General features: G+C 35.4%; 8 protein-coding genes across 8 annotated transcripts; 2 read left to right on the top strand and 6 right to left on the bottom strand.

Annotated features, from left to right (window-relative positions):
- Positions 1-2,497: 2,497 nt before the first annotated feature.
- RO3G_12509 (sphingosine-1-phosphate lyase) lies at positions 2,498-5,111 on the top strand (the record flags this gene model as incomplete). Its single annotated transcript, XM_067667093.1, has 9 exons — positions 2,498-2,543; positions 2,605-2,631; positions 2,708-2,998; positions 3,197-3,393; positions 3,446-3,624; positions 3,674-3,988; positions 4,047-4,191; positions 4,252-4,589; positions 4,643-5,111. 9 exons carry the CDS (start codon positions 2,498-2,500, stop codon positions 5,109-5,111), a joined length of 2,007 nt encoding a protein of 668 aa, XP_067523194.1.
- A 458-nt stretch (positions 5,112-5,569) lies between these two features.
- On the bottom strand, positions 5,570-8,444 carry RO3G_12510 (uncharacterized protein; the record flags this gene model as incomplete). Its single annotated transcript, XM_067667094.1, has 7 exons — positions 5,570-5,586; positions 5,682-7,062; positions 7,126-7,296; positions 7,348-7,440; positions 7,497-7,744; positions 7,809-8,189; positions 8,324-8,444. The coding sequence occupies 7 exons, from the start codon at positions 8,442-8,444 to the stop codon at positions 5,570-5,572; spliced, it is 2,412 nt and encodes an 803-aa protein (XP_067523195.1).
- Positions 8,445-10,527: 2,083 nt separating this feature from the next.
- On the top strand, positions 10,528-11,228 carry RO3G_12511 (uncharacterized protein; the record flags this gene model as incomplete). The annotated part of the gene is made up of 3 exons (XM_067667095.1): positions 10,528-10,773; positions 10,828-10,982; positions 11,033-11,228. The coding sequence occupies 3 exons, from the start codon at positions 10,528-10,530 to the stop codon at positions 11,226-11,228; spliced, it is 597 nt and encodes a 198-aa protein (XP_067523196.1).
- Positions 11,229-11,540: 312 nt separating this feature from the next.
- RO3G_12512 (uncharacterized protein) lies at positions 11,541-13,175 on the bottom strand (the record flags this gene model as incomplete). Its single annotated transcript, XM_067667096.1, has 6 exons — positions 11,541-11,876; positions 11,936-12,004; positions 12,074-12,380; positions 12,436-12,523; positions 12,667-12,734; positions 12,790-13,175. 6 exons carry the CDS (start codon positions 13,173-13,175, stop codon positions 11,541-11,543), a joined length of 1,254 nt encoding a protein of 417 aa, XP_067523197.1.
- A 743-nt stretch (positions 13,176-13,918) lies between these two features.
- RO3G_12513 (uncharacterized protein) lies at positions 13,919-14,680 on the bottom strand (the record flags this gene model as incomplete). The annotated part of the gene is made up of 1 exon (XM_067667097.1): positions 13,919-14,680. The coding sequence occupies one exon, from the start codon at positions 14,678-14,680 to the stop codon at positions 13,919-13,921; it is 762 nt and encodes a 253-aa protein (XP_067523198.1).
- A 689-nt stretch (positions 14,681-15,369) lies between these two features.
- Positions 15,370-16,510, bottom strand: RO3G_12514 (uncharacterized protein; the record flags this gene model as incomplete). The annotated part of the gene is made up of 5 exons (XM_067667098.1): positions 15,370-15,901; positions 15,953-16,014; positions 16,069-16,185; positions 16,237-16,442; positions 16,489-16,510. 5 exons carry the CDS (start codon positions 16,508-16,510, stop codon positions 15,370-15,372), a joined length of 939 nt encoding a protein of 312 aa, XP_067523199.1.
- An 808-nt stretch (positions 16,511-17,318) lies between these two features.
- On the bottom strand, positions 17,319-17,866 carry RO3G_12515 (uncharacterized protein; the record flags this gene model as incomplete). Its single annotated transcript, XM_067667099.1, has 4 exons — positions 17,319-17,333; positions 17,382-17,506; positions 17,559-17,792; positions 17,845-17,866. 4 exons carry the CDS (start codon positions 17,864-17,866, stop codon positions 17,319-17,321), a joined length of 396 nt encoding a protein of 131 aa, XP_067523200.1.
- A 524-nt stretch (positions 17,867-18,390) lies between these two features.
- Positions 18,391-22,071, bottom strand: RO3G_12516 (uncharacterized protein; the record flags this gene model as incomplete). Its single annotated transcript, XM_067667100.1, has 5 exons — positions 18,391-20,594; positions 20,742-20,775; positions 20,837-21,183; positions 21,322-21,786; positions 21,840-22,071. 5 exons carry the CDS (start codon positions 22,069-22,071, stop codon positions 18,391-18,393), a joined length of 3,282 nt encoding a protein of 1,093 aa, XP_067523201.1.
- Between the last annotated feature and the right edge of the window lie 60 nt (positions 22,072-22,131).

Genomic DNA, 22,131 nt, shown 5'->3' on the forward strand with positions numbered 1-22,131 from the left:
CGATCCTTCTGGGCCTCAATGTCCGAACAGTCCTCTACTGAGAGCTCCCCGTCAGCCCTATATGTTTGACAGGAAAGCAGCTGAATCAAATTCATTAGTTTGGAACGATCCAGCCCAAGTGACCTTACTTTCCCCACCTCCCGTCTTTGACATGCCACCCTCACCAAGTGCTAGGCAAGCACATCGGTATTCATTTAACCCGCCAAGCCATGCAAAGCCTACAGCTCTGCACATACACAACAATAATGCAAAACGGTCATCATGGTTACCAGGTTTATTTCATTTCAAGCAACCCAAGGTCTGTTCAATTGAATGTGAAGCAAGAGACGAAAGAGAAGCGATCGGGAAGCTATCACAGGTTCTACAAGAAGTAAAAAGAAAAAATAATATTGCTTCAAAGCTTTTTTTTAGATACTAAAATTGTTTGCGATTAGTGTATGGATGGTTTCATCACTGAAAGACAAGAACCAGATGGTAGAATACGTAGAAAAGGAGAAATGAGATTAATCAATAGTAAGTTCTTTCTTTAAAAAATGAAAAGACTTTTTATTTACTGTACTTTTAGATACAAAATCTGTATTTTTGAAATTCAAGCTTGAAATATATCAACTTTTAGCAGCTCAAAAAAGGGGTATCTATCGCATTAGCTTTATACAACAACAAGGTAATATTGACTTAAATATTGGATGTCCTTTTTTTACTAAACTTATATTAATAGGTGATGCTATGGCTCTAGCGGCGGCTGTGAGACTTGTAGATAAAACTCTGCAGATCTATGAGCAAGAAGCAGAACTAGTATCAGCGGCTAATGGTTGGAGTATCAATCGTAGTGCAATATGATTAAAAAATAAAATAAAAATAAGACTATGTGTAGATAATTTCCTTATGATTACTCATTCAATTATGAACATAAAATATTCTAAGAAGCTGTCCATGAAATAGACTAAATTAAAATCGAGTTTATGGATATACTACTTTCTAAGGATTTTTTAGGATGCTAAATACTCATACATAAAGACTATAATCTATATATGAATTCAGAATTACTATATCATTTAACCTATAACTTTACTGGCTATTCTTCTTCTTTAAACAAAAACATGTTTTGTCTTTCAAGTTTGTTATAAAATGAGTTTTTCTCAAGCTTCCTGATCGAATGCACATTGATTTATAATACTCACTATTTGTCTTATAGCTTAATTAACTTTAGAGTAACATATCATGATAAACAATCATACAACAAACAGAAAAAAGATATATTATGCTTGAATACCGTTGACCAAGTACTCCTTGGACCCGTAGTCTCAAACACATCTCAGTCTAAAGCAATACTAAAATCGTATGTTATCAGAAAATGCTAATTTTCTGTAGATCAAACTGCTTCTTTATGTTACAGTGTCAAAACGCTTAATATGGCTTAGTTTCTATATAGCTTCTTCTTTTTACCTTATAAAATAATTCTTCATTAACAACATCGGATTTAAATAGCTTCAAAGAATTGAAACCAAAAATAAGAAATTTGGCCCTTCTGCTTTGACGTGGAGTTTTTCTAATTTTCAGAATTTATCCTAAAAGATTTCTATCAACTGGTCAAGCTTATATAAAGACGTAAAGGGGCAGTATACTCAGTGCTTCAAGAAAGTAGAAGCACTCCAAGGTTTAAAACTGAAAATATTTTTCTTTTCAGAAAAGCAGCGATTTAGTCAGAATATTGGATTTTGAGCAGGATTGTGTATCTTTTGATGAAGCCAATACCAATTCTCATGTCAGCCATGTGAGTGAATAGTCGAGAAAAGGCACGTAGCAAAAACTGAGGATCCCAAGCCCAAAGACAGTTTGATAAATATCCTCAGGGACATGTCTAGTCAAGGAATTTATTGATTTCCTTGTGAAAGCCTATCCTCTTGTTAGCATACAAGAGGAGAAAGGCTAACTAAAAAACTGTAGTCACTACGGCAAGAATAGGCTTAAGAACAGGGCATGGTTTATATTATTTGAATACAATCATGGATGTCCTTGACCAAAGCGGTATGCATAGCCTTTATTTTACATGGTACGACGCTCCTATTCATAAACTCTCTTCAATTATAAAGTTCATTAAAAGTAGAGGCTAAGAGTATGTCCATATTTGGCATTTTTAATTTTAGTGAAGAGTTTTGGTCAAAAGTAAAGTATAGTATTAAAAGAAAGCCTATTAATAGAACGATAGATTGGTACTTTGTATTATGAAATCTTGCTTGCAAATAACTCAAGGCTTTTAGGCTTATATAAGATGTATGATTTTTCTATTTAAGCATTTCTTATCCATCGAAAAGGGCTTTTAAGCTGATCAACTTCTTATTTGCGTGTTGAGATGTAAATAATTAGCTAAAAAACACGGTGCATGAAATAGAATGAAGCAGAATAGCCCTGTTTGTGACTTTTTCAAAATTAAGTCACAGACCCTCATTAAAATAATTTTGAGAAAACAAAAGTAACCTTGTTCGTGCTTGTAATTATGTTTTCTACATTCTTCAGAAGATTAAATTCAGTTGCAAACAAAGGTAGAAATGAAGTAAATTAAAAAGAGAATCTGTTTTAACTTTTGTGCTGATATTTTTTTAGCTTCTGTAGTTAAACAACCTATACAAAGTAAGAAAGGGGCTATTTTTTCTTCTATTTTTCGCTTGCCTAAACAACTAAAAACTTATACTTCTTTTTCCAATAGATATTTATCGTCAAGTTCAAACAGCAACTCATTCAGACTCCTCATCATTAGTTCAAAAACTTCGTGATCAATTACGTTACTATGCAGTGGTAGATATTACCGGCCGACCATTTTTAGTCACAAAGAATGATAAGGTTGTTGTCAACCGCTTAAAGGACGTAAAGGTTGGAGATGTGATCAAGTTGGATAAAGTACGTGAACTAGGTTCAAAGGATTATACGCTCAAAGGATCACCTTATGTTCCTGAAAATGTTTTTGACATTCATGCCACAGTTATTGAACATACCAAAAGTAAATTGATCAGAATTGTGAAGAAAAAGAGAAGAAAGAACTACAAGCGTACAATTGAACATAAACAAACACATACCGTCTTGAGGATTTCTGAAGTGAATGTGCTTTAAATAAAATATTAACAGGCGCGGAGCCTGATTTATTTTTTCTTTTGTTTCAGTCGGGAAACCTTTTGCTTTTTCTTCTTCTCCATGTCAGGCGCAACGTACAAATCTCCTACTTTAATTCGTTTTTCGCAAATATCAAACGACATTTTGGATAGCCGTCGTCTTCTACATCTGAAGAATATTGTGTTTATCCTTGTTTTACTAAATTGTTGGGGGAAGTTTTATAATAAAGTTTTAGTTGGTGGACCTGTCCGTGCTTACTATGACTTAAAAGCTCATGTTATGAAAGTATGTATTACTTCACGATTGATTCAACTGACTAAATGAAAACTTTCTTTAGATATTATTCAAACAACTGCGTCGACTTCCAAGTGTAAAGGCTAAAATCGATAAGGAACTTGGTGGCACCATTGCTGAAATGGAACATTCTATCATGTCTAAAGAAGAAGGATGTGATATCCACCTCCAATTGCCTTCTAAAGGATTCACTGAAGAAGAAGTAATGAAGAGCTTACAAAAGTATGCATATGAAATTTAGAAAAGACAAAAGAAACTAATTTTTATGCAGACTTTCATCATTAAAGAGAGCAGATTGGGAAGGTGGAAAAGTGTCTGGTTCCATTTATCATGGAGGCGAAGATCTTACAAGACTTTTGTCAGAAGCATATAAAATATTTGCGGTTGCAAATCCTTTGCACCCTGAAATTTTTCCAGGTATTCGACGTATGGAAGCAGAATCTGTAGCTATGGTATTATCAATGTACAATGCACCTGCTACAGGATGTGGAACAATGACCAGTGGAGGTACAGAAAGTATTCTTATGGCGTGTAAAACATACCGTGATATGTACAAGGACCTAAAAGGCATTAATTATCCGGAAATGTAAGGAAAAAATGAAACAGCCAAGAGAAAAAAAAATGAAAACTCAGTTAAAATTTAGGGTTGTGCCAGACACTATTCATGCTGCTTTTATGAAAGCAGCAAGTTACTTCAATATTAAACTTGTAACTGTACCAGTTGATCCTATAACGTTAAAAGTGGATTTAAAGAGGGTTTCTAGGGCAATTACAAAGAATACAGTTATGGTAAGACAAAAAGAGATTGTTTAATATACTTGAGTCACGTACACTAAAATATACAAAAAGATTGCTGGCTCAGCTGTCAATTTTCCTCATGGTATTGCAGATGATATTGTTGGTCTTGGAAAACTGGCTATGAAACATAATATTGGACTTCATGTGGATTGCTGCCTCGGTAGTTTTATCATGCCTTTCCTTGAAAAGGCTGGACTTCCTACAACACCCTTTGATTTTCGGGTTGAAGGTGTAACGTCTATATCCTGTGATACGCACAAATATGGTTTTGCTGCCAAAGGTTCCTCCATCATCATGTACCGTAATAGTTCTATAAGAAAATACCAATACTTTTTGTATTCTCAATGGACTGGTGGTATTTACGCGTCTCCAAGTATTGCAGGCTCTCGGTAACGAAATGACGTATAAAAAATATATGAACTCATACAATTTCCTATTCTAGGCCTGGCGCTTTAATTGCAGGATGCTGGGCTGCTCTTATGCATATGGGTGAAGATGGATATCTCAATAGTTGTAAGCAAATTATTGGCGCCCGTAAAATTATGCAAGATGGAGTGCTTTCAATTCCACAATTACATGTCAAAGGTGATCCAATTGGCCCAGTTCTTACCTTTGGAGCCAATGAACCATATAACATTTATGATATTGGTGATAAGCTTTCTACACGTGGATGGAATTTAAGTGCAGTCCAAAATCCAGCTGCCCTTCATATCTCTGTCACCTTACCATGGGTGAACAGTGCTGAACAATTTGTGAAGGATCTTAGGGAATGTGTAAAAGAACTTGTGGATGATCCTTCTTCTGGTAATGGCGCAACTGCAGCTATCTATGGCACTGCTGCTAGTGTGCCTGACAAGACTATCCTGGATGATGCTGCTGCTGGATTCATCGATCTTTTATATAAAGCTTAAAATCATAATCAATAAAATGCTTCTTTTTTGTGAAAAAAAAAAAAAAAAAAAAAAAAAAAAAAAAAAAAAAGAACATAGACAATATCTTGTTATTTTTATTGGGGGTGGTTGACAAGCCGTTCTTGAATATCTCTACGACACAGATGACTAATAGAAACATTAGTGATGATTTACAAGAATAAAAAAAGCAGGCTTACCATTTATTAATAAGCATGCAACACTTGCTACCTATTTCTCCATGTTGACAGGGCATTAGAGTTGTATCAGATGGTTCAGAATAGCAAATAGTACAAATTCCTCTATCAACATTAAGTGTTTTGCCACTGTATTCTTCATCGTCCTCAAAATCTGTTAACTGCAGTTGATATTCAGGAATTTCATCAGCACCATAACAAGGACGAAGAGGCTCCGTATGAGTTGGACGAAAAGCCTTGCCATGAGTTACTTTACCCCGTTTCCTAACCCAGTACATCACCTTTGATTTAAAATATTCATCTAAGTGGCCTGCTTCACTGATAGGTCGGTAGTCGTTATGTGAGACAGGTGGTGCGTACATCCAAGGCTCATTACCAAAGTTTACGCGCACATGTTGATTCGCAGTTAAGCTAATAGCAGGATAGAGTCCCAAAGGCTTTCTGAGAGTGGTGCGTTTATAGGATGCCTTCATAAAAACAGATTGAAGTTCACGCTCCATAGTAGCAGCAAAAGTAGAAGGAGGAAGTTGAACATCGCTGATTAAATCAACTTTCTGAGAAGTTCCCATTAATTCATCAGCAACATCAATGGTATGCTTGTTTGCTGGAGCAGCATTAGATTTAATTGAAAGAGAAATATTGTCTGCGTCTTTGATACGATACTTGTGATGGGCTTGGGAATTGAGGGCCCTAGCATGGGCATTCAAAGGAGCCTTGGCATGTCTTTTAATCCAATCTTTAGCATGACGACCTTTAGTACGATGCATTTTTGCATAATGACCTTTAGCACGAAGTCCAGCGAGTGTTCTAACAGAAGCTCTAACAGAAGTCCTAGCAGAAGTTCTAACAGAAGTCCTAGCAGAGGTTCTAACAGAAGTCCTAGCAGAAGTTCTAACAGAAGTCCTAGCAGAGGTTCTAACAGAAGTCCTAGCAGAGGTTCTAACAGAAGTCCTAGCAGTAGCTCTGGCAGTAACCCTGGCAGAAGCCCTAGTGGGAGTCCTAGCAGCATTACAGGGGACTGCAACGGTAGCCCTAACTGGAGGAGAATTACCTGATTCTTTGTTATTATCGATGGTATGGGCTTGAGAAACGGTCCTAGCGGGAGCTCTAATAGGAGGAACACTATCCATGTTTTTGCTAGATTGTATAGCAGGAACATTGTCTTGAGAAGTACAATTGGCGATGTTACTATCAATAGATCCTACGGAAACATTGCTATTGTGATTATGTATGATGGCAGTATTAGTCTGTACAGTAGCCTCATCATCAATACTTTCAGAAGTAGCACTTTCAACAGGAACAGCAAACTCATTTTTGAGAATCAAATCAGGCACAACTGAGCTAGCAGTGAATGGAACAATTGTTTCTGGTGTAGCAGTAGGGGTAGCCTTGCTTTTAAAATTAGGTTTACTTTGTTGGTTAACAGTATCATCTGTAGCGGTGCTTGTACTTTCAGCTGTTTTAGAGACTACCCTGTGATCAAAAGAAGGCATTACGCTGGTCATGGCTTTATTTCTTGCTTCTCCAAAAATTTTAGGTTGGTTACTTGTAACATCTTTATGATTAGTAGGCTCCAGATCAACACACATACCAACGTCCTTGCCATTGATGTAAAAGATGCAGATACTATTGTCAAGGTCTAAAAGGGTGCCAACAATATCTCCAATTGAACATCTAGGCAACTGAATGCCTTTGGGTTGAATACACATACCATCGGACCAAAGTGTCCCACGAAATGTGTCAAAACTAAAGCTATTCTATGTATCATGATCAAAAGACATCATAAGTTCATATAATTTGAATCGTTTTGAAAAAATTACGTAATCATCACCAATGCCTTGACCATCATCAGGAGAGAAGCAGCATTGGTTTGTGGCCCATCCTATTTGAATAATTCCGTGGCTCATTAACAGCACTTCATAATACCATTTCCCTTTCTTAACACAGGCTGTCCCACGAATAGATTCATAATAACGTTTGTCGTTACGCAACTAAATGAACATGTGAGTAGCATAATACTTTCATACTTTGTGATTTAGTACCTCAAGTCCATTATTAGCCAATTTCATGTTAGCGGTGGCGTCAAAAGGATTCATAATCATAGTTAAATGTTTAAGGTTCCAAGGGTGACTAGCCTACATCACGATTCATAAGGTAAGACTTATTTAAGTATAAAATTTGGCTTTCTTACAATATCACATTCACTACTTGTAAAAGTATGGTCTAAAGCCCATTGAGCACACATCTTCAACTGAGCGTACTTTGCCCATTCTTCCCTTAAAGGGCCAGGGGGAGGAATAGAGAATAAGGCCATGGGAATCGTATCTCCAAAAGATAGCATATGGATTCGCTTATTAGCCTTATCACATTCTTCCATAATGGTTATCAAAAGATTCCGCAAATCGATATTGTTCATAGAAATGCGTTCATGACAATAAGCTAAAAAAAATATACTTACATTTATAAACAAAATCAATATTTACGCGGAAAATTTGTTTATTACCAGTAGCAGCAAACTTCTCAAGAGCTAACAAGGAAAACACGCGAACCAAAGCATCTTCATGAGGATCAGCCAATGATTTGATCAAAGTAACGCCAACTTTATCTTTCCAAATGTGAGTAGCTAATTCTCCTGCAAATTTGTCTGCAAGCAAAGACCAAAGAATGGCAGCGTTTAGACTTGTAATGCCTTGAGTTGAATTATTTATTTGCTTCCGAACATTATTCCTGAAATTTGATTTGTGGTAGCGTTCAGTCAAAAGAGATACTATGCGTTGAATTCTACCAGGCTTCTTATCTATCAGGGATAAAATGGTAGATGATACTTGCTGTAATATATCCTGACCTGGTAAAGTGGATTGCTCAATGATGTGGCTCAAGAGGGCTATGGAGACGGGATTATCAGCATCCAATTGAGTAGTAAGTCTCTTGAGAAAAGAAAGATAGCCTTTGCCTTTGTTTGAAAATTTGCATTGAATAAGTTAATACAGAATGGAACCTTATGTGCTAAATGTTAACCTTCATGTGTAATATTAAACAAAGTATCCAAATTAATCATCATTGCTCTTTCACGTCGATAAAACCCCATTTGAACATCAACTTCTGGTATACGCTTTCGATTCTGATCGTATTTGCCCATAGAGACATGATCTGAAACTATTTGCATCAACTTATTCCAAGTATGTTCAATTATTTTGTCAGAATGTTCAACAAGTACATGCCCAACGGCTTTTTGGTCTCCAAAAATAGTGCCTGAAAGCCTTTTGTAATCGCTAGACATCCGAGTTCAAAGGTGAAAAAGAGAAAAGAAAAGGAATAAAGTAAATTTAGGATCAGGAAATCAAAGAAGTAAAAAAAATTGATTGAGAATTGTCTATGATCTCTTAGCTTCTTGGTCAGCATAATAATCACGCTCTTTTTAACAAAATAAAATATCCGTTTGTAAGATAAAGGTGTCTATCTTTTTTTAGGAGGAGTAGAGAGCACTTCCTGGGTCATTCCATCGTCCTTTTTGAAATACCATATAAACAGTTTAGTTTCTTTAGTCTTAAAGAAGTATCTCATGTGTGCATTGTATTAATACCTGCTTCGGAATTTATTTTTTCTCTTATAATGATTTGCTCACACCTTCTTCTATAGAAAATTTTTAGGCAGCAGATCTCTGCAGCTCCCATGGATTCACAGAATAACAGATACGTATAAACATAAAGTAACAAGCAGAACATATAATAACAATGTCATTGTAACCGTCATATTAGACATGCTTCATAATCACTCTTCAATATCTTATTCCATTCATCAAAAGGACTGATACTGGAATTATAACTGAAATAAAAGAAAAGCTCCCCACGGTCTTTGAAAGACTTTTTTTTTTTTTTTTCGCTCTCTAGAGTTTGGGGCTTCTAAATTTGGCAGAGTATTAGTAAATGATTGAGCAGTGACTTTTTGCCAGGAAGAAATGCTTACATGAGATCTACTGAAATTGAGTGTAGATAGAGAAGAAAAGGTATCCGTGTGCAGGAGTAGTATTAATAAGCATTTGGTCTGGTATATCTGAACAGCAGTTGGCCAAGTGTAGTTTTAGCAAATTCATTTCTTTTCAAAGATCTATTAAGATTCAGTTTCATGCCTCTTTATCTGCCCCAATGTCTAAATAATATATTTCCGTTAGACAATTTTTTGGTTATTATTGAATTTTTCTCTATTTATCCTTGATACCAGTTCCTTTAATATTTCTATGTCATTCTTTATATTTCTGCAATCATTACCTCTCCTTGATTTGGATTCTGTGATGTCTTTAAAAACTGTCTCAGGTCTAGCAAATGATTCCCATACTTTTTTGGGGTGTGAATACATTTCTAATAGTGCAGTATTTTTTTATTTATTTCTTTAAAGAATTTTCCACTAAAAGAAAAGTCAAGTTGGTACAATTATTTTGGGAATGGATGTCATTTTCTTTCTCTATTCATATTTACCTGCTTAAATCTAGATATATAGCGTTTCCTTGTTCTCTTTCCAATTCCTTTTTTGTTGGTTTCTCAAATCAAGATCTAAATAAATTCTAACGCCAATTTTTGCTTTTTTATAAGATTATGTTCAACAAAATCCAGACATTATAATCCGCTCCTCCTGCTAAAATAGTGATGGCAAAAATACCTCTCTAACCCTAAGAAGATCTAGAAGCTACTGTTAAAACTGGTAGTACGAGAGTTCTGGGTCAGGACGATGAGCGGCTAAGTCGAGTTGCTGCTTGTCCCGTTAACTTGAGATGAGTGAGGAAAATATATTACGCATACTTGGCTGTAAAAAAAATGACAATAAATTCGGCAGTTATCGTTTTCACAGCTACGCTCATCAACTGCTTTCCTTGCGAGGTAAATAAGGATAACTAATACAAATTATACTATAAGGTATATTTCCTGGCTACACTGTTTGGAACTAGAGATTTCATTGTGCTTTATTGAAGTATTTCATGGTTTCTATTTTAAATCTTAAATTCATGTAAAGCAACCAGTTCATGTCACTTTAGCTTATTAAAGGTATCTTATAATTAACTTTTTGCTGTTTTATAATATAACAGGAGAAAGTGCTGAAAGCCATTAGAAAACTTCTCAGTGATTTCCAATTGTTGAAATTATGCCACGATTGACGTTTCACAAAGCAGCTCTTTTTCAAACGCGTTATCATTTTTCTTTTTCTTTTTTTGTTTTTCCCACATTAAAATGTTATTAAAACACACAGTTTATATAATTACTGGAGCCAATCGTGGCTTTGGCAAATCAATTGCAGAAATATTTGCCTCTAATGCTCAAGAAAAAACAAGTGTCATTTTGATTGGAAGAAATAGATCAGAACTTGAAACCGTTCAACTCCCTAATGTTGACACGTACTTTATTGCTAATGTTAGTTTAGAGGGCTCTATTCAAGTAGAAGAAACAATTGTTAAACCATTGGAAGAAATGATGAATGTAAGACATTGAAATTGAGAAAAGAAGTAAAATAACTTATCCATTGACCAAAAGGAATGGCGTGACAACGATGTTGCACCTATAACGAAAATTGTATTGATCAATAATGCAGGATCCACCGGAGACCTATCGAAAAAAGTAGAGGATTATACAATGGAAGAAATACAAACTTATATAGATCTAAACATTACTTCATATACGTCTTTGATGTAAGAACAGGACGAAGGCTACAGTATGTTTTAACGCTTTGGTTATATAGAACTGGTTTTATTCGTATATTCAAAACCTATGCCAGTGTGACAATGACTATTGTCAACATTTCTTCTTTACTTGCTGTTCAAGCTTTTCCTAATTGGGGCCTTTATGCTACAGGAAAGGCTGCTCGTGATATGTTATTGAAAGTGATTACAAAGGAAAATGTGAGTCTTAATTATTCAGTTAAGCATAATATGTAAATCAATTTAAAATGTAGCCTTCTATTCGTACACTATCTTATGCTCCAGGTCCGTTAGCTAACGAGATGCAAAAAAACGTTCGTGAATCACTAGGTGATGAAGAACAAAAGAAACTTTATACTAAAATGGCAAATGAAGTAAGAAAGTAAATATGATAAAAAGAAGAGTAATTCATTTGTTTATATAGGGACAATTGGTTAAAATGGAAGATTCAGCATTAAAGTTATTTCGTTTATTAAATCAAGATAAATTTGAATCTGGTAGCCATGTCGATTATTATGATGATTAAAAGAGTATTTTATTATTTGAAGTTTACCACAAAAACTTGATTGAAATAAACATTGATTTATCATCACGGTCAAACCGAGTGGCATTAAAGCAATCATCGAATCTATATTCTTTGATGAGAGCAGCTACTTCTGTAAAGGCACTCTCCCACTCTTTGCAGCTTTTGAGATCATCGGGCAAGACATACATTCGATACTCAAGAACGTCTGTGATCTCTTCTGTTTCATCCAATACATGCTCAGAGAATTGTAAAGCTAGACCAAGACTTCCCACATCAACAAGGCGTTCGTCGTCATCTATAGGTGGATGAAATACTTCCAATAGTGATCCAAGAGGTATTTTGTAAAGTACTTTTCGTTTCTATACAGAGATGAATAAGCTGCTTCAGCTATATCTCTTCTTCTTTTTTTGATATTTACCTCTTTATACTCAAAATCGTATAATTCGAAGCCTTCAGGTGATAATGTAGCCCAATAACGATTCCATCTCTACATATATAAAAAAGAATGAGCTTTATAGAAAAAAAAAAGAGAGAGCTTGCTCTGTGTGTATTTTACCGGCGTATATCTGCCTTTTGTATAAACAGTAATGTATCCTTCGTAAATGAGTTTATTCTGCAACAGGGTCATGACATTTGTACTGACAAATGTTCCATAAACTACTAATATTTGATACTGATCATCTGTTTCGCTATTTTGTAAAGTAATTCTTTCAATCTTCTTTTCTGATGGAGTTATGGTGATGTCGAATTCATGTGAACCAAGGCATATTTCAGGTTTGTTAAAATGCGAGCTTATTGAGCCAAAAAAGTTTTTAGCTCGAGAGTGAACGGACAAAGTGGCAGTTGATTCACCATAAAAATCACTATATTAAAACAAATGAGACAATACTGTACTTCTACTATTATTTTATGAGTTACATCAAATAAGTCTCATCCATTGTAGCTTGAGTACCAATTTTTCCACATCTTTGGCTCAATATACATGAACCATAGAATACCTCATCCTCTATTGTAATTGAAGGTTTGATATGACAGGTTTTTGATAAGTATTGGTTGTTGACTTGTAAAACTAATCTATTTTCTTTAGCAAACACACAAACATGAAAAATAGTATCTATCTTTTTTTACTGCTTTTTTAATATGTATTACCCCGGATATAAAAAGTTCCTTTAGCCTTTGGGCGCTGAGTTTGTGTACCGTGAAATCCAAAAGCAGACCTAATATAATTAAAGAAGTAAGTAAGTGAAACTATATGAATTTATAGATATTTACGCATTGATATGATGAGGTTTGCGAAACACAACCGATCTGGGATAATCTAATAGTGGATTAGCAGGCTGATCATTCATATCAAAGGACTCTGAGACAATCCACTCATATTTGTCCTCAGGTAATTGATCCAATGTTTCAAATGGACCATTGTAATGGATAATAGGTTCACTTGGTGTCTTTTGTCGATTCATAAGTGGATGATGAATAATGGACTTGATTCTATCCTTGGGGAGTAAAAAAGAGTTTCGAAATTTATTTTTACTGAAGCGAGAAGTTTGACGCATCAATGGCAATGCGTCACTATCTTTCAGGTGAGGCTTGTCCATAAGCAAAGAAGTACTTGATTGATCCAAAATAGGATTGCTAATCATGCTCTTCAGTGTCATTTTAGCGTAAATATAAGGAAAAAAAGAAAAAAAAAAAAAAAAAAAAAAAAAAAAGAAAAGAAAAAATAGAGAAAATAATGTCTCTTACTATGCTAATCATTATCTCTTACTCTTTTACTATAATCTTCGGAAAATTTTTTAGAAATGTATTCTTACAAAGTGAGTATATTTTTTATGATCCTTTCCATTTGCATCATAGTCTATTCCCACTCTCAGTACCTTAGTATGTAGCCTGTTCATCCATTTTCGCTTGTATGTCTGATCATTTTATTTAACTATAGTTTTGATAATTTCGAATTTTAACATGTACGAGTTTATGGGGGGGTTTCCAGTGATACCCGCCATGCGTTTTTAATAATGTTTTATGATCACTTTATATGTTTTATTATTTCAAAATGACCGAACCTGATCTTGACTTAGGAAATTTTCTTGTTATTCTACGAGTTTTCCAAATCCCCACACTTCATCCCCAAAAACCTGTCATTTTTCGTGGATAACAAAGAAGTAGCTCCTCATGGCTACAGCATATCACACATAGTCTCTTCTGGACAAGTTGACGTTTACCAAGAGTGAGCTTGCTTTTAAAAAGGCATTTCCTCCACTTTAATGCGCTTGTGATCTCTGCGAGAAAAAAAAAAAAAAAAAAAAGAAGGACATAAGAGTCATATAAAGGATGTAAGTCAAACATTTATTATTATTATTAAAAGTAATAGTTTGTTAAATTCAGGTATAAAAAAAAAAGGTTAACAGAATCTGAAAAAGAAAATGCTTCTCCTCTTTGGAGCTGTTTGTTGTTGATTAATACAGACGTCCTTTACAAAATGAGGAGCGGCCTTGATAGATTCAGATGATTCTTTCTTCTCTGCATATACTCTTTCTTGATCGTTTTGTTGTTCCATCTCAGATTCCTTAGTCACAACTGAAGAAGAATCGAAACTTTCACGATCACCATCCACCTCTACAGTAAGATATTCGCGTTTTGAAGGGTCTGTATCTGCCTCTGTTGCGTCTTCTTCGTGACTTGAAACGATACTTACACTATCAATTGACTCCAAGCTATCCGAGGGTAATTCAATCACGGGTGAATACTCCAAAGGCTTGGGAGGATAAGGACGAGAGGAGGTATTTTCGGTAACGATACTGACAGAAGATAGCTTTGAATCAGACCCAATCTCTTCCGAATTTCGTTTGCTGCACACACTTAACTTGCTCCTCAGAAAAGTAGATGATCGTCTAAACAAATTGATGGTTGAAGAAGATTCGACTTCATCCATCAAGGAAGGTGTCATCCCACGTTCAATTGTTGATGATAACCGTGCATCGTATGAAAAAGATGATTTATTTTGTTCCATTTGAGATTTTAAAATTTCTGGTTCAATTGGATTCTTGTTTATTTCTTGACCGTTTTTATCAAATTGGCTTAGAATTTCTGTCGAGAAAGAATCTAAAGACAAGTCCAAGGTAGGAGGTGACCATAGTTGAAACGAACTTTCGCTATTCTCCATTTGATAATAAACAAGAAGAAAAAGGAGTGAAAAAGAGAAGAAAAACGAAATTAGCTGGTATTTCTTTCTCATTGGGGAATAAGGGTCATTTATGCAGTAGGAGCTTTACATGACTTAATAAAAGGAGTTGTTTTTTTTTTTTTTTTTTTCATTATAAAACTTTATTTTTTGTTTGATGTTTGTATGATTTTTATAATCCCCTTTTTATTAAATAAAATTTCAATTATTATAATGATAATTACTTATTGAACGAATTCGACTTTTTATATGTTCACAAGCCATTATTAAGTAGGTGCAACCACAAAATGAGCTTAGAAGTTCTGATATATAGTACGATGATGATGCATACAAGGAGTATATGTATCCTTATTGGTAGAAATACATATATTTACACATGCATGCTCAGTATATCTTGTAACTAATTTGCATTAGTTTACAACTAAAACTTAGAAAATATGTAGTTAAAGAAATAATATTGTCATTTAGCCTTTGCTAGTCATTTCAAAAAATAAATGAAGGGAGGGATGGGAGCCAAACTAATGAAAAAAGGCTATTGGGCGTAAAAAAAAGTCATGATTCAAAGAAATTTTGTCACATAGTCCCTTCTCCCCCCTCAACTTCTTATTCTTTTTTAATAATTATATTTAAAAATAAGTACATAGCCTTCCTTTATTCATAAAAGGCTTTTTTTAAAAGATATCAACAAACCATTCTTTGGTTCCGGGATCGTTGTAACGAATGTTTCGTGAACCCAAAGAGGCAATGGCATCAAAGTCTTCTTGAGGTAATACAAAATCTTGGAAATTTTCAGAAATTCGACTAGGTGTGACACTCTTGGGAATAACCACCAAGCCCCTTTGAGCAGCAAAAGCAATACACACTTGTGCAGGAGATTTATTTAACTTCTTGGACACAGACTTGATAATAGGATCATCTACAATACGCTCTTCACCATACACATTGTTTCCAAGAGGAGAGTAAGCAGTGAGAGCTATGCCGTTCTCTTGACAAAATTTGACCAATTCAGGCTGTTGAAGGGCAGGATGAAGTTCGATTTGATTCATAGCAGGCTTGATCTTACAGATGCTCAAAATTTTCTTGGTCTTTTCGATGTTATAGTTAGATATACCAATAGCTTTAACAAGGCCTTCTTCAACAAGTTCTTCCATGGCTTTCCATGTTTCTGTGTCATCCACGATTTCAACTTGAACTTTTCCATCCCTGAATACAATTTAGATTGAATAAAGCTTTTACGCGTGTTTAACTATTTACTTTTTAGGGATCAAATAGTCCATATTAGGAACTGTGGGTGTTTCTTCAGGAGTACCGGGATTCTATCAAAAAGAAAATGAGCTATTCATCTTTTGTTTTACACATGGCTAACTTACAATAAATGAAACTGGCCAATGAATCAAGTAAAGATCAAGATAATCAGTACCTAAAGCCTTAAGTGTTGCACGTACATTTGCTTTTACATATTCTTTACGGTGGTGAGTGTTCCACACCTAAAAGAACGCATTTAGATGAATGAAATATGCACAAGAAAAAATTATTACCTTAGATGTAATAAAGATTTCCTCACGAGGTATACCAGATTCACGAATGCCTTGACCGACTTCATCTTCATTACAATAAACATAGGCGCAGTCCAAATGACGATATCCAATCTCAAGAGCATACTTGACTGCCTTTCTAACCTCATCAGGCTTGGAAAGCCAGGTACCAAGACCAACCAAAGGAATTTCAGCACCAGTGTTTAAAGCTGCAAAGACTTAGTAAAAATTAAGTAAATAAACCGATGAACCTACTTAATTTTCTGTTAAGAGCCATACTGTGAATAAAGAATACAAGAAAAAAAGAAAAAAAAGATACACTTTTTATAGTTTATTCGCATGAAAAATAATAAAAGTTTCCTTTTGTCCGAAATTTCAACGATTGGCTAAAAGAGCCAAGATGCACTGGGAATCAGGACAAATACTTTTTTTTACATGGATATCTTAGCTATATTTCAACTATGGTTCTTTATTTTTATTCACTAGACGAATTAATGATATCAGGAAAGAAAGAGAGGAGCAAGCTGTCATGAACAGTCCTTTTATTTTGATTTAAATAATGCAAGTTACACTAGGGGATTTTCATGTTATTTTCCGTAAAGTATAGAGGCTTGAGGCCCTTACTGTCACAGTTTCTTGTTATTTATCTTTCTCTATTTTTGTGTTTGTCAGCCGTCTTTTCTCTTGAGTTGCACGGAGCAAACTGTTTACGACCATGATCTTTTTACTGCACTTTATTTTACTTGGAAAGACTTATTTTTTTTATTAGGTGTGAAGGTGAGTAAAAAAAGGGAAAACTTCATAGGATAGGAGTTAAATGGCTGAATTAACAAAGTACAACAATGTGTTATAACCGTTATATAACGAGTTTGCTTTTCTCACTTTTCGATTTTTCAAATGTGTATTTCGTTTATTATGAGCAAGCTCAAACAATTGTGTTGTGTTGCGTTCGGAATTTAAGGTAAAAAAAAAATCCCGTACAAAGAATGAAGCTAAGAAAATATATTTATTGTGAGTGAGGATACGCTGAAATTTTACGTTTCCTTAAAAGCCTTTTACTAAAAATCTTGTTCTTTAAAGTCTACTTAACCTTTCAAAGCCTAATAATATAGTCAATTATAATTTTTCTATATCAACAACTTTCTTACTTGTAAACGTTTCTGCATCATATCCAACTCTGGTCCCTCTTCTTCTTCCTCTTCTTCCTCTTCTTCCTCTTGAGCTGGCCTAGTCTCAAGTATAGGGCCCACAGGTCCTGCCTCGCCAAGCAAACCTTAAAAAGAAGCGTTAAACGTCTTTCTCTATAAAATATTAATCTTTCCTACCATCTGTGATTTGAAACAAGACATTATTCACTTCTTCATCGGCAGCCTCTTCAATATCATCATCATCCATCATCTCCATCGTATCACCAATCATCTCTTCCATAATGCCTGCCTTTGTCATTTCCATTGACATTTGCTGCATAGATAAAGATAGCTCAGGCAACCTTGCCAGCTGATTAACCAGCTTCATTACTTCCCCACTTTTCTGAAGTGAACCAGCTACCTTAAGTATAGCTATAAAAAAGGGTTCAATAAGACGAATGATACTTCTATCTTCCAAACAAACCTAACTGATGCTCTAATTGCATAACGATGGAGTTGAGCTGAGCTTTACTGGTATACAATCTATTTTTATGTCTTTGAGAACGTATCAGTTCTTTAGCAAGCATCTTGCAACTTTTAGTGTCTCCCTTTTTAGCCACTTGCTTTATGGATCGTTTGACTTTAGCTTCCTCATTGTCGATAGCTGATATCTGCTTTTGAATACTTCTTTGTTGCGAACGAATTTCTTGTCTCCATTTTTTAACCTAAAAAAGTGGAGGCTAACTAAATTATGACATGAATGATAGAGATTTATTTTATAGCGGCTTACGAGCTCATCTGGAGTTTTTTTGCCAAAGAATCGTTGAATAGCAGTAGCCATATTTTATTAAATGTACTTTGCAAAAAAAGATGTTAATAATGTTTCATAGGCACATGTTTGTGTGTTTTACTTTTTTTTTTCAGTGGAAAGAAAAATAAATAAAATAAAATAAAAGGGGTTATCTACGTCATCTTTCTAAGATACTTTATATGCAGTTTTATTTTATTTAATATACAGTGAATTAAAACACTAGTTTTTCCAGCCTTTAGAGCCGTGACGAGAGCTAGTATCAGATGAGCTTGCATAAGTACGAACAACAACATCACTAGTCATCAAGGAACTATGTTCTAACAAAAAGAACTCGAGATCTTGCCACCCACCACCAACACGAACCAAGACCTTATTGTTCTTGATCTGCCCACCCTTTCGATCAGTATAAGTCATCAGCTTACACGTATACAGTTTCTTGCCGCCCATAGAAGATAGACTGAGCTCATTTCCAAAATAGTACTTGCCCTGTTCTGCGCGCGAGCATTGAATTGAGATTGGACTCGCATTGATTATTTGAGCCACTTCAACATCCAGCGCATCCTTAGGGTCGGGACGATATGCACGGTTTTCATTAATGGATATTTCCATCATGGAGGACTTATGGCGTAAATTTGGCATGGATTGCTTTTTGCGTAAAGGTGAATTGGTCACGTATTTGGGTAACGGAGGCACAGGAGGTAGCTGGTAAGATTTTACTGATGCCTTAGGTTGGGGTATCATGGGAGAGGTTGCTCTTGACATTTCTTTGGGCGTCTTGGGCCTTGGTATTAAGGATGGGGTGATGGAGCGTGTTCGAGCAGATGGAGACATGACTCGATCTGCTCTTAGGTCACCCATACTACTCTTCGATCTAAATCCAAGTGGTACTTGTTGTTGTTGTTGCGGTGTACCACGTCTACTGCCACTCATGGATCGAATATCCTGAGTTGTAGAAGGCCTATCCATGGCATGAGGTGATAATCTCCTACCTCTGGTTTGATATTTCATTAAATCCACACCAAAATGTCGCTCATCTTCTTCATAAAAGTCATCTCTTCTCGATTGCGCGCTATCGTTACGTGTTATTCGACTAGGTGTTCTTGATTTCCTTAGAGAAGAGGTCGAGGAAGAATCAGAGATACTACCACGTAATGAAGATAGAGGAGGTTGAAGTGTGTTTGTTTTTGCAAATGTTGGCTCTGGCGTACGATATCTTGTTGAATCATTCGAGATGATCCTTTCTGCCTCTAACAAGTCGCGAAGTCTTAATTCATGCATTGTTTCCTTGAGGTGACACCATCTTTGTACCATGGATTCGTGTCTTTGTTGAATAATAAAATCCCTTGATCCGCGTGATAATATACCATTGCCTAATATAGTCAACATGCGATCAATGCTAGGTGTATAATATTTATATTTGGCTTCAAAGCTCTTATTAATTGACTTGAACTTTTCTATGTCGATTGCAGATCCTGATGTACGCAGTAGGGATCGATAGCTCTTGATTTGTTGTATAAATGAATAGCATTGAGTAACCGATTTATCCAAGCCGTCAATCATCACATCTACTTGATCTGATATTCGTCTGAACACAATCGACCATCGAACTTCCTTGTATTCCTGTTTGAATTCGTCTCTTTCTATTTGCAACTGCTCCCATTTATTCTTTAATTTCTCAAACCTCTTTTTTGCTAGTTTTTGTGGTTCTAGTTGGCTCGTTTTAGTAAAAATGATCTGAATTTCTTGTAAAACTGTTTCGAATGCATTATCTACTTTCATGATTGTGCTGTCTTCCTTACTATTTATACTGTTTACTGTCATGTTGAATAATGTTGAACTGTCACTGCTGCCTACACTAAATAAATCATCATTGTGGCTTGATAGTGAAGGTGTAGGTGACATGATGACTGAGTACTGCTTTTTTTCTTGAAAATCAAATATCATGACAGAGACATCATCCATTTGTATGTAAAGCCTTTCGATAGCATAAATCAAATCGCTTTGTTCTTTATTAGCCAATATTTGTTGCTTGACAGAGGCCAAGTAGTGCTGCAGACTAGACCACTCTGACTGTATCTTGGTCACTTTCATCTTTGTCTCATGTTCCTCAACACCAGCTGTCAGTACAATCTCATTCACGTCAGATAAACTGTGGATGATGGGGGCCATTTGATTAACTGTTGTTTCTAAGGTGTAAATATCATTAATATCATAATTATCCAAGTTTTGTTCAAGTGAAAACAACGCAAGATGAACAGATTCTAACCAACTGGATATTTTACTGGTGATGGTTGAAAAGATATTAAGTGATTCTTCTATGCTGAGCGTGCCTTGAGAATTAAATATTTGTTCTATTTCCTTATCTGGAAGTGAAAGTGTGTTGAACTGCATTTCAAAGTGATTCATTGTACTAATTGTCATTTCTATAAAGTCTAAAATAGTATAAATGGAGAAGCTGAAAGTAAGTATTTAATAATAAATAATAATTAAAAAGGAGTGAGAAAGAGAAAGAGATAGAAAAAAAATGTGTGTGCACCCTATTTTTAATTGTTGAGGAGAGAAAAATAAACTTGTGTCGTTGTGCAACATTACATGTTGAGAACACTAAATTTCATAAATTTAAAAATATATTTTATAATTTTTTTTATTCTTCTTCCATTTTTACACGCTCTTGGGCTCTTTTTGTCTCTAGAAACCAATCCACACTTAATAAATACAAGACTTCACTTGATGCCACGATAAACAGAGCGGTTGTCAAACCCGACCAAAGTCCAGTAAGAGCCCATTGAAATTGGAAGGTTAAACAAAATCCAATCGGTAAAGCAATCAAGTAATAAGCAATTAAATTAATACATGCTGCTATATTTTGTCTTCCCAGTCCACGAATAATACCACCACCAACACTTGCAATACCATCCGCTACCTGGAATATAGCGCACAGTGGTAAGATACGTGCGACTTGCTCAATCACTTTTGGATCAGATGTAAACAGACGACCAATGCTTGAATGAGCTGTTAAGTAAAATAGTGAATTAATACATCCAAATATCGAAGCAAACAGGATAGCTGCTGTTGAAGCCGTCCTTGCTTCATATCCACTGTTTCCTCCCAAAGCATTCCCTACTCGATTGGTCGCTGCAATAGATATACCCATAGGTATGGTGTAGGTAGTTGAAGAGAGTGTCAGCAATATACTTTGAACAGCTAAATCTGTTGTGCTCAGATAGCTTGCTGCCAAAGAAGACAATTCAAAGGCTGTCCACTCTGCACATATAATAATCACACCACTCAATCCCAATCGTAAAAAGGGCCACCAGCCTTTTAAACATTCCCTAGACCATCCATTCCATCCTTCTTTTCCCTTGACGAATTGGATATAAGCCAAAAGTAAGCCAAACATGAGCCAATAACTAATACTTGTTGCAATAGGAGCACCGATAAACCCGAATCCAAATGGATAGACAAACAAATAGTTGAGAGCAAAATTGAGGGGAGCTGTGACGAGCATGGCATAGGTGGACGCGTGCATGATTGTCTGTGCTTGGAGGTATCGTTTTGTGGCTTCAAAAGCCATATAAGCGGGTGCACCTGGTAATAAATACCTTAAAAATAAACCTATGAATAGTAAATATCACTTTTTCCTTCTCGGGGTGTAAAAATAAAATTACCTGCAAAATGCGATATTTCAGGATCTTGTTGAAATGTCAACATAATCCATTCAGCATTCCACCAAATAATGCTGATCGGTATAAACAGTAGACTTAATATTAAATAGGCTCTTTGAAGATAAACACCTAGGACTGTTTTATCTCGGGCCCCTGTCCATGCTTGAGAGCATAAAGTGTCCAAAGCTGTTGTCATACCATACACAATGCTCCAAGCAGATACATTGACAAACATAGAAGCTAAAGCGGATGCTCCTAGTTCAACAGGTCCCTTTTACAAAATTAGTATATTTAC

Source organism: Rhizopus delemar, genomic scaffold (genome assembly GCF_000149305.1).
Source record: "Rhizopus delemar RA 99-880 supercont3.10 genomic scaffold, whole genome shotgun sequence".
Lineage (NCBI taxonomy): Eukaryota > Fungi > Mucoromycota > Mucoromycetes > Mucorales > Rhizopodaceae > Rhizopus > Rhizopus delemar.